General features: G+C 51.0%; 1 protein-coding gene across 2 annotated transcripts in view; it reads right to left on the bottom strand.

Annotated features, from left to right (window-relative positions):
* Positions 1-4,704: 4,704 nt before the first annotated feature.
* The window catches only part of RRP12 (ribosomal RNA processing 12 homolog), a 28,797-nt gene continuing 22,009 nt past the window's right edge, over positions 4,705-11,492 (bottom strand). The window contains exons 29-33 of one of the 2 annotated variants that reach the window (XM_036829322.1): positions 9,760-9,809; positions 7,710-7,779; positions 6,107-6,174; positions 5,712-5,794; positions 4,705-5,406 (exon numbers count right to left, since the gene is read on the bottom strand). In XM_036829322.1, the coding sequence (XP_036685217.1) occupies positions 5,304-5,406; positions 5,712-5,794; positions 6,107-6,174; positions 7,710-7,779; positions 9,760-9,809 (374 nt within the window). In that variant the 3' untranslated portion in view covers positions 4,705-5,303. The remainder of the gene's footprint in view (positions 5,407-5,711; positions 5,795-6,106; positions 6,175-7,709; positions 7,780-9,759; positions 9,810-11,492) is intronic. The other variant, XM_036829321.1, reaches the window with a different exon arrangement.

Here is an 11,492-nt window from a genome sequence, read left to right as displayed (position 1 = left end):
CCCACCTACTCGGAAGGAGTTGAACTAGCTGCCAGAATGATTAAGGAAGGCATTTTTAGATAAGTATTATCACACAATGATCCAATCAATACATGCACACAGGCGACCGTGTAAAATCTGCTCGGGTAACACTGTGCCTCGTCATTTTTATGAGCATACTTACAACGGAGGGCTGGTCCCGGGGTTATTGGCTGTGGGTGTACTTCAGGCTCAGTTGCCTCAAGTCCAAGATCTACGGCATAGCAACCAGTCTGGCGCAAAGCAAGACGTTTCAAGATCTTGCAAGACCTACAGAGGAGCCATAAGGGGTGTATGGACTATTCCTGGCATGGTTCACAAATCCATCTGCCTGTCAGCGGTGCCTCAGGTCCTCTCTGAAATTCTGGCCTAAACTTGCATCAGCTCTGTAATTGGTACCTATGGATCTACAGGGTGACATCCCTGGAATCTGGAAATCAAGCTGCCCTCTAGAAGTCAAACCTTCAGACCCACACATGATGGACAGGATAAGTTATCTGCACAAGGCTCCAGAGGGAACAGGATGCCTCCCTGCTCGGGCTTGGAAACGCGATCCAGGCACGCCTGCACGTGAAGAGAGCAGGAGCCAAATGAAATCTCAGAAAAGCTTCTGGACAGCAGGTAAGTGGCTCCAAAGAACCTAGAAGGTACCACAGAGGAAGGATTAGGCCTGTTCTGCAACAGTAACCAGAAGAGAGAGGGACCCAGTGGGCAAGGTATATCCTGTACACCAAGGACAGCCATCCTACCACAATGACATTACTAACATATCACTCACGTGATTCCCTTTGCCCAGTTTCATGCTCACTAAAGCCTCTGATTTTGACTCCCTTTGCAGGGGACCGCACGAATGGAGCAGTCACCATGACACCAAGTCTCTGGCCCTGTAGCACTTATATTTCTCATTACGAATTAATGAATGGCAAATTTGACTAGGCCTTTTGTGAGTCTATTTTTTCTTCTCTGAACACGATCGACTCTGATTTTAGATTTGCAAAGCTGATATCCAGACCTCACGTGGGATGTGCATGCAGCCTGCGCATGCAGCGGCAGGCCACCACGCCCTCACCCTCTTTCTTAATCAATACTTACAGATTACTGACCACAGCCCCAAATGGGAGAAAACCTTCCGGCACTGCAGCCCTGGGCCCAGATGACTCAGCCAGCCTCTAACAACCTGGTAAATATATATATTTTTTCTTTCTTTTTAAAACATATTTATTTATTTATTTTATTTATTTTGGTTGCGCCGGGTCTCAGTTGCAGCATGGAGGATCTAGTTCCCCAACCAGGGATCGAAACTAGGCCCCCTTCATTGGGAGCCTGGTAAATATTTCTAATGGCAGCAGTGACATTAAACACGATTTCAGGAAATGGTGAGCCAGGTTACATTGCCCCAAATCAGGGTGCTTTTCTGGAGTACAGTCATCTATCCATTCATAATAATGTATACCAAAAAATAGAACAAAGAGCAGTCATCATGTCATTTTCTAAATATTGCTTTGCACATGATCCAGCATCTAGTGATGGCATTAAACTCCTGCATACATCAAGGAGCAACATACTTATGGACTCAAAGATCCTTTCGAAGTAAACTGAGCTACATCTACTGGGCAGATGTTTAAGCCAGGACATTGAAAACATGTTTATGAAGTCTTTATACATCAGTAGGGTAAAAATTCTGTGATAGCCAAGTGCAAATTTAGAATATAATCTTGTAATTTAAAACTCTATTTTTGTATCCAAAAAAGCCCTGTGTATAGAAAAAGGAAACAGGGATGAAATATATAGGATTAACAGTGAGAATTTGGTGGAAGGATTCTAGCCCATTTTTCACTTTTCTGTTTTTTTTTCAAACGTTCTGTGAAACTTTTTTTTTGGCCACACCGCGCAGCTTGTGGGATCTCAGTTCCACGACCATGGATTGAACCCAGGCCCTCAGCAGTGAAAGCGTGGAATCCTAACCACTGGACCACCAGGGAATTCCCAAATCTTTATTACTTTTAAGTAAAATACAGAATACATTCTAATTTTCTAAGTTACCTTTTGAAGAAACGTATGCAACCAAGATGAATGAAAACAGAGACTACTTAAACATCTTAAGTAATTTTCCCACTTGTTGCAAACAACAGAGAAAACACAGGATCAAACATGTGGACTGAGGCAGGCTTGCAAATGAGCCAAAGACCTAATAAGACAGCCAATGCCAGGAGTGAACTGTGGGGACAGCCACCATCAGGCCTGCTGACGCCATCTTGAGAAGCAACATTTCCCAAGAAGGGGGAGGGTTGGCTTAACCTGACCCACCTGTGTCATGATGATGGGGGACGTGAGCAAATTGCCTTTGCAAATCCCAAGCATGATGCCAAATCCTCGGCCAGCACAAGGGTTGCTGTTTTGGTGCAGCCAGGGGTGGGTATGCTTTGTCTTCCATTTCTGAGGATGGACCCCAGAAAAGAAAGCCTGAAGTCTCAGATTCTGACACTGCCAAAAGCATAACGAAATTAAAGTAGTAAATCTGGATCTTGGTGGAGGCCCTCTACCATTCTAGTTGCCCTGAAATCAAATGAGTCTCGCGCTGATGAATACGCCCAATTCCCCTCCATCCCACTGTAGAAACAAAAGCGGCACTGACTTTCCTAGCAGATGTTTCAAGCACCTGGAAGTTTCTGGAGCAGATTAATTCTTGCCTCTGCATCAAGATAATTTGCATTTGAAACCTACTTCCCAAAGGTATGGAGTTCAACACATCATTAACACAAACCTTTCTAGGTCACCTGCCCCTCCCACCTTTGAAAGAAACAAAGCTCCTCGGAAAACGCGCCATAATAAGCAAGTTGCTTCAAAATTTTAAGACATCTATCCTGGGCAGTTGGCTCCCACCCATACTTATTTTACATGAAGCTTCCTACTGCATGTGCTTACATTTCGTGAGAAAGGAAACAGGAAAGGGCTGGGCTACCTTAATTTGACCTACCTTGTGTCCAGAAGTGTAACGACAGGGGGTCATGGTTGCACCACTTTTGCAAATCTAATAGCCACCGCTTTTGACTTTTCTTGCTTGCTCTCAAATTTCAGACTTTCTGTGAACAAGGCATGTCAACAGCGCCACCTCTGGGCGGAGTGTGGTTCCTCTCAGCTTCCTAGCCCAAAATCAGCAGGAGAAAATGCCCTAATTTGGGGGCAACTGATCAAGTTGACTTGTGTCCCCTTAGAGGATGAGTGGAATGGTGCACAGGGCCTCCTGGGAGCCATTTCAAATGGGGAGATTTTGAGATAATAAAAATTATCAATCCAGTGCCAGGGGACAAGCATACCTGGGGGTGGGAAATAGCCCTGCAGTTCTTTGCTTCTTGATTCCTGCTGGGAAAGCACACACAAGGGGTTCCCTGGGCTGATGGGACAAATGATCTTAGGAGCAATGGGAGCTCTGCACCAATCCCTTCTCTGCTCCAGACCAACAAAAGCTGGACAGTAGGAATCACATTGCTCTTTGCACCACAACGTGTCTGGGAAAAAAGAGAATGTGAAGATCAGGAAGTCGGGTGATCAGGCTGCACTTGGCACACAGGGGGGCTCAGTCAACAGTCCGTTGAATCAGTGAACAAAGCTGCTGGGAGAAACTTGTGCCCTGGGGCAGCCAGGGCTGCAGCTCTCAGCCGGCTGCCTCCCCTTTTTATTTTTATTAAAAAAAAATTTATTTTTGGCTGCGTTGGGTTTTCGCTGCACACAGGCTTTCTCTAGTTGCAGTGAGCAGGGGCTACTCTTTGTTGCGGTGCACAGGCTTCTCACTGCGGTGGCTTCTCTTGCTGCGGAGCACGGGCTCTAAGCACGCGGGCTTCAGTAGTTGTGGTGCGTGGGCTCAGTAGTTGTGCTCGCAGGCTCTAGAGCCCAGGCTCAGTAGTTGTGGCGCACGGGCATGTGGAATCTTCCCAGACCAGGGCTCGAACCCGTGTCCCCTGCATTGGCAGGCGGATTCTTAACCACTGCGCCACCAGGGATGTCCTGCCTCCCCTTTCTAGTCCGAGTCCCTGGTGCTCAACCACAGCTCCACAGACCAGCCCCAGAGCATTCGCTGCCCCTCCTGGTGCTCCAAACATCACCTTCTAACTGGGACTGTGAAGTCAGGGAGACTCCTGACACAGGTGGGTCAAGATCCAAAGGGCATAAAGAAGATGTGGCACATATATACAATGGAATATTACTCAGCCATAAAAAGAAACGAAATTGAGTTATCTGTAGTGAGGTAGATGAACCTAGAGTCTGTCATACAAAGTGAAGTAAGTCAGAAAGAGAAAAACAAATACCGTATGCTAACACATATACATGGAATCTAAAAACAAACAAACAAAATGGTTCTGAAGAACCTAGGGGCAGGACAGGAATAAAGACGCAGACGTAGAGAATGGACTTGAGGACATGGGGAGTGGGAAGGGTAAGCTGGGACAAAGTGAGAGAGTGGCAATGGACACATATACACTACCAAATGTAAAATAGATAGCTAGTGGGAAGCAGCCGCATAGCACAGGGAGATCAGCTCGGTGCTTTGTGACCACCTAGAAGGGTGGGATAGGGAGGGTGGGAGGAAGACGCAAGAGGGAGGGGATATGGGGGTATATGTATATGTGTAGCTGATTCACTTTGTTATACAGCAGAAACTAACACACCATTGTAAAGCAATTATACTCCAATAAAGATGTTAAAAAAAAAGATACAAAGGGCAAGATCCAAAGCCTGACCCAGGGCTATTATGCTACGCGCCCCCGACAGCATGATGGGACAGGAGAGGAAGTGGTCAAGCCACTGTTGCCAATGACCAGACACTGTTCTTGTACCTGAGGGGGGCAGGTGATAAAACACAGTGTTTCTAGGTACAACACATGGTGTTGCATCTTTATTCTATGTCTGATCACAGCAAATCTCACACAGCCAGACTGCAGCCAGGCAGAGTGCCACGTGGCTACAGGCAGCTAGAGGAAAGGAAGACCGTCTATTCTGTTGCACGCAAACACTCTGGATAGAAAGCACAGCCGCCTCACTAGCCTACTCAGAGGCACTGAGGCCACATTCCCATCTCCAGGCCCCAGGGACATCTCTAAAGGGTGACTCCCATTTGGAGCTTCCAAAATCCAGGGCACCTCTGGGAACCAGTCCTGGTTCCAACAAGTCATTCTGAGTCCAGGCTCTCTCACTGACTGCTGCATCTGGAGCTGGCGTCACGGCAGCTTGGGGGCTAAAAAGGGGCCTCCAGCTGGACCACAGAGCAGCCCGGGGGTTCCCGGGGCTCAGGGCCGTTGATCCTTTCTGCGGAGCTTGTGTCCCACCTGGGAGCCCCGCTGGGCAGCTCTCACCAGGCCTTTGAACTGTCCCTGCAGCTTCACCTTCTTCCTGCAGGGACAAGGATCAGAAGGGTCACACGTCGCCGAGAACAGGCAGCCCCCCTTCCCATAGCATCAAAGGGTGGTGCCCCCACCCCGGCACCAGCAGGAACAGGGGAGAAGGGGCGCTGCCAGGTGGTGGGCAGCACGTGATCCGCGCACACCACACCCATCATGTTTAAAAGAGCAGTTCAAGTCAATGATACTTGAAGGTGCATGTGAAAAAGTAAAAATAAAAAACTGGAAGAGACTTGAGCAATCGAGTGGAGAGTGTAACGAGCACAGCCCTCACCCCCGACCCTGCACACGCCGTACCTGCGGTTGAGCTTGGTTTTACTGAGGGGGATGTAGGCATAGGGCTCGAGCCGACCTTTCTTCTTCACGTCACCCTTTGCTTTCTGCTCACCCAGAGAAACAGAGTCAGCCAGGAGGGTGGGCTTCCCTTTCCACCCTTGCCCCTGACCTGACAGGCTGCATCGTCCCTTCCCTTCATCCTCTGCCTCAGGTGGTGCCAAAGAGCTTCTGCAGCCCTGGACAGCCATCCAACAAAGGCCTGGACTTCAGGTGCTAACAAGACCTCTGTGTGCCCCTCAGTGTGGCCTCAGGCTGGCTCCACAGAGGTGCCTCTCCAGGGCGGTGATGGGCACAGCTGCCCCGCACTTCCCCAGAGACTCTGCCAGGAGAGTCCTTGCCCCACCGGCAGCTCTTACCTTGGCCTTGTATTCAGCCCCGGGGGTAGCCTTCTTGGCCACAGGGCGATGGATGCCAGAGCCTCCCGCTAGAGGGGGAACACAGAGGCCATGAGTCAGGCAAGGCCAGGGCAATCGGGCAGCCTTCTCCCCGGAGAGCAGGCAATGGGAGAAGGCAATGGGCACCTTCTCCCCAAAGAGCTGCTGGGGAGATGAGTCACAGCCAGGACCGAATGGCTGTCCCCTACCAACAAAGGACAAAGACCTTCCTCGAGAAGGGACTGTCCAGCGACTTGACAATTAGACCACTGAGCTCCTCAGACTGACCTGAATCCACAGAGACCTACCAGTGACCTCTGGGAACATACATATTCTCGACTAACATAAAATACCTCACCCTCTCCAAACTAAATCTGCTCCATTTGTTCTGGGGAAAAGAACATAGGCTTTGAAGCCAGACAGACTGGGGTTCAACTCCCAGCTCTAACCGCAGGCAAGGCTCTTAACTTTCTGGAGCCTCTTAAGCTCATCTGTAAAATGAGGCACTAAGGCTTGACCTCATTCAGGCTTCACACCAAAACTGTGAGTTAGAAAGGCAGCTCTTATCCCATCGTACAGACGTGAAAACTGCGGCTTCGAGAGATCGAAGTGCTTCCAAGGCCAGTGTCATTTCCAGCCCGGACTTCCACACAGTCATGGATGGAATCCCACAGTGCCGACTAGGGAGGGCTCTCTTAGATGACCCAGATGAATCTCCTTTAAAGGTGAGAAACTAGAAGGTCAGAGAGGCAGCGTGACCAGGCCACGGTCACACAGCTAAGAGCAGCTGGCCAAGCAGTCCTGAACCCAGGCCTCCTGCTGCATCGTGTGGTACTACTGCTTCTGCACCACACCATCTCAGAGCAGAGGAGGTGAGCTGGGCCATGGCCTGGGGGGCCACAGAACGAGAAGGAGCCCTGAGGCACTCCAGCTGGGTGAGGATGCCGTGGGGCTCTGAGAGCATACCTGCTACTGGGATCAGGGACCTCCCGCAGGAGCCCCTGGACCTCCAGATGCAGAGCAGGGGCTCTGCTTCGAGGGCCTGGGGGCAGGGGCCCTGCGGGGGCTGCCTCGGGGGAAAGGAGGCAAAGGTGAGGCAACAGAGGCCTCTCCTGGCTTCGGGCAGCCACCTTGGTACCTCTAGCAGCTACTCTGGGGAAAGGAACAGCCTGGGAGCCCAGAAACAACTGTACAGGGGAACTCCCTGGGCAGCCCTCCCAACTGCCACCCTCAACATAGATCAAATCTGGCCTGACTCAAAGCCAGCAAAGAGAGGCAGACATCTCCCAGGAGAAGGGTGGGCTGCAAGCCTCAGGAAAGCTTGGGTGGGTGGGGAAGAGATGGGGCTCAGGGGCTCCCCAGAAGGGTTGGGGGTTCTGTGCACAGATCTCCTAACCCCCAGGCTCTCCCTCACCCACAGACCCCCTGGGTCCCCAGCCCAGTCTTATGGGACTTATCAGCTAATCTTTGCTGGTGCCAACTGAGTACAACCAGGCCATGCAACCTCTTGGCTCTGCCTGCAACACACCCTGCCTAGTGCCAGTGACAGGGAACCTGCTCCAAGAGAGACGAGAGGAAGCCTCACCTTGGTACTGAGGGGGCATCTCCAGCTCCTCATCGTCAGCCTCTTTCTGCTTGAGCTTCTGGTGCTTTTTCTATAAAGAGGGAACAAGCAAAGTTCATAAACAAGAGGACATGATGATCCTCACTAATGGTAGCCGCAAAAGCAATCACAACCTGCGTTAGTAGAAAAGGTTCTCTGCCAAGCACTCAATCCCCCATACAGATGAGGGCACTAAAGCTCAGAAAGGGCAAGTAACCAGGCAAGGCCACACTGCTAGGCAGCACAGGCGCGGCCTCCAGCCCAGGTCCTCACTGCAGAGCTCAGGTCGGCTGCTCCACGGCTAGGCCTCTCCACATGAACTCCCCCAACAGGGCTACAGCTGCCTGTCTGGGCACCTTGACCTCAGTTTAGCCCAGCCTTCCTAACGGGGGTAATGAGGTCCTCAGCCTCTTTAGGGAGAACAGCTTTACCGGTACTTCGTCTCACATGAAGACGCACCCTCCCCATTAGTCAGACTCACTGATCTCTGACTAAGTGCCAGGCCCTGGGGGTACAGGGGACAAGACCCACTTCCTGTGCTCCCGGGGCCCTCAGGCAGGTGGGAGACCCCTGCTCAAGTCAGTCATCACAGTCGCTCAACAATGCTACCGTCCCCGGAGTTGTAAGCACGAGGCAAATGCTACCTGCCAGGCACCGTGCTGGGAGCTCCAAGAGGGAGAGGTGGGCCTGACAGCAGCCCAGCCCACCAGGAGATCTGAGCCCGGAAAACTGACAACCAGGCAAGGCGGAGGGCCGTTGTGTGGGGAGACCTGAGCTCGCAGGGCTGGCTGCCCCACAGTGTCTCTCCCACACTGCCCGGGAAGCCTGTTCAAACTACAGATTCCTGAGGCTCAAGCTCCCCAGGGACCCAAGGCACCTGAGGGGCATTCACTGGCTTAGGGGTCAGATAGAAGGGAAGGTGTGCCAGGTAAAGGGAACGAGGCTGCAGCACACACAAGTGTGTCTGCGGAACCAGGACACCCAGTTTTGCTAGTTGAGACCCAGCAGAGGGGGCTCCTTGTGGAGAAACAGAAACCGGCTGGAAATGTGGCTTCGGCTGCATCATGGAGGTGATGGCTCAGTTTGTTCTTGGTTCAGCTGGCACCTGGCAACAGTTCTGCCCACTGGCAACTGCAGCTGTCAGTTGCACCCTGGCATTTTATGCTCCCACAACTGAGGGCAGAGGAGTGAGACTAAGCAACTGTTATGCAAAAAAGCCGCCGGGGATCCCAATGGCGGGTGATGGCTGCCATGAGCCAACCGGGAGCGTGGCCACCCTGGGACCCTCTCGGTGCCGTGAGACAAGGTGCCCCAGCCCTGCTCTGCTGACCTGGGGGCCATCCTTCCACAGCCGCTGTCAGTTCCCCCGGCCAGGAACAAGGGTAGGCTGCAGAGGGACTGCAAAGCCACCTGTGAGGATGTGCTCAAGGAATCAGGCAGGCTTCGGCCAGAAGATTTCCAGGGAAAATGTAATGATGATGATGATGATGACAACGATGAACAGCCACCACTTCCCTAGCGCCGCTAAGTGCCATACGCTTTACATACAAGCTGGGATTTGAGTTCAGCCTGGGGCCAGAGACATGCACTTTTAACAACCCCTGTGGCCTCGGGCAGGCTGCGGATGATAAAGAGTCCCCACCTCCTGGGAGGATTAGTGAGGCGACACATGGGGCCCTCGGCACTCCTCAGGGGTGGGTGCCCCTCCCCCAGGTGGAGCCGGCCCCCCCGCAGCACGCAGGCCGGCTGTTGCCCCTGCTGCCTGCACAGCACATGCCCTCGGTGGAGAGACAAGGGACCGTCTCTTTCTTCCTTCAGCTGGACAACGCAGCCAACACGGAAGGAGGCACTGGGTGCTTCAGAGGGAGCCAAGCCCCCTCCGCGCCCCACAGAGGGGTCAGCCGTGACACTGCAAGCCCCGGACTGCCTGCTGTGTGCCACCCCGAGGCTCCACTGAGCAGTGAGGAAGCAGGGCAAGTGAGTGTGGGAGCGGTCTAAGGGCCCCGGCCCTCCAGCAGCAGGAATTACTCACACTCCTGACGCCCACGTCTTCCATCAGGTCAGCCATCTCTTCATCCTCCCCTGGAGCCAAAAAGAAGAGAGACCTGTGAACACTCAGGGAGCGCCCCTGTCCTCCCGAAGCCCACACAAATTTCAACCTGCCTCCTCCCGGCTCATCAGGGTGCAAGGGCTGCCAACTCCAGCCCCAGAAGACCAATCTTGTGGAAGATGAGACCCCTGGACCCTGCCCCTTCCTCCTTCCCATCCTGGGCCCCAAGGACGACAGCCCCTCAAGGAAGCGGTGACCTGACTTCTAAAGTGAATACAGCTTTTGTTGAGACTCTAAGAAAGCCCCAGGTTTCCTGGGGAGCCAGGCATTCCCGCAGCCCCACATACACTCCACTTTGCTGGGAAGACTGCCCTATTCCCCTGCTTAAAAACCTTTCCCCGCATCTGTGCTAGGCATTGTGTGGCGATATAAAGAAGTATCAACCAACAAAAAGCATAGGCAACAAAAGGTAGATAAACGAAAGATACATAGATTAGACTCCATTAAAAACGTTAAACTTGTGTATGTCAAAGGACACACCAACAGGATGAAAAGGCAGCCTACAGGATAGGAGAAGGTATTTGCAAAATACTTTCAAAAGATAGATAAACAAAAGATAGATAAATTAGACTCCGTTAAAAATGTTAAACTTGGGGCTTCCCTGGTGGCGCAGTGGTTGAGAGTCTGCCTGCCAATGCAGGGGAAACGGGTTCGAGCCCTGGTTTGGGAAGATCCCACATGCCACAGAGCAACTAGGCCCGTGAGCCACAATTACTGAGCCTGCGCGTCTAGAGCCTGTGCTCCGTAACAAGAGAGGCCGCGATAGTGAGAGGCCCGCGCACCGCGATGAAGAGTGGCCCCCACTTGCCGCAACTAGAGAAAGCCCTCCCACAGAAACGAAGACCCAACACAGCCATAAATAAATAAATAAATAAAATTTAAAAAAAAAATGTTAAACTTGTGTATGTCAAAGGACACATCAACAGGATGAAAACGCAGCCTACAGGATAGGAGAAAGTATTTACAAATCATACATCTGATAAAAAGTTAATATCCAGAATAAAGAAAGAACTCCTACAACTCAACAACAAAAAGAAACAACCTGAGACGCAAGAGGGAGGGGATATGGCGACATATGTATACATATTGCTGATTCACTTTGTTATACAGCAGACACTAACACAACAATGTAAAGCAATTATACTCCAATAAAAATGTTAAAAAAAAACAACAAAAAAAAACCCAATTCAAAAATGGGCAAAGGACTTGAGTAGACACTTCTCCAAAAAGATAGACAAAAAACATGAAAAGACGCTAAACATCACTAATCATTAGGGAAATGCAAACAAAACTACCATGAGATACCACTTTACATACATTAGGATGGCTACTATCAATGAAACAGAAAACAGCAAGGGTTGGAGAGGGTGTGGAGAAATTGAAACCCTTGTGTCCTGCTGGTGGGAATGTAAAATAGTGCAGCCACCATGGAAAACAGTAGGGCAGTTCCTCAAAAAATTAAAGACAGAACTACCATATGATCCAGCAATTCCACTTCTGGGCATATACCCAAATGAACTGAAAGCAGGATCTTGAAGAGGTATTTGTATATTTATGTTCATAGCAGCACTATTCACAATAGTCAAAAAGTGGAAGAAAGAAAAACAAAAAAAAGTGGAAGCAACCCAAATGTCCACTGATGGATGATGGACAAA

The sequence above is a fragment of the Balaenoptera musculus genome, chromosome 16 (genome assembly GCF_009873245.2).
Source record: "Balaenoptera musculus isolate JJ_BM4_2016_0621 chromosome 16, mBalMus1.pri.v3, whole genome shotgun sequence".
Lineage (NCBI taxonomy): Eukaryota > Metazoa > Chordata > Mammalia > Artiodactyla > Balaenopteridae > Balaenoptera > Balaenoptera musculus.
Note: the sequence above shows the minus strand (reverse complement) of the source record. Positions and strands in the feature narration are given on the sequence as shown.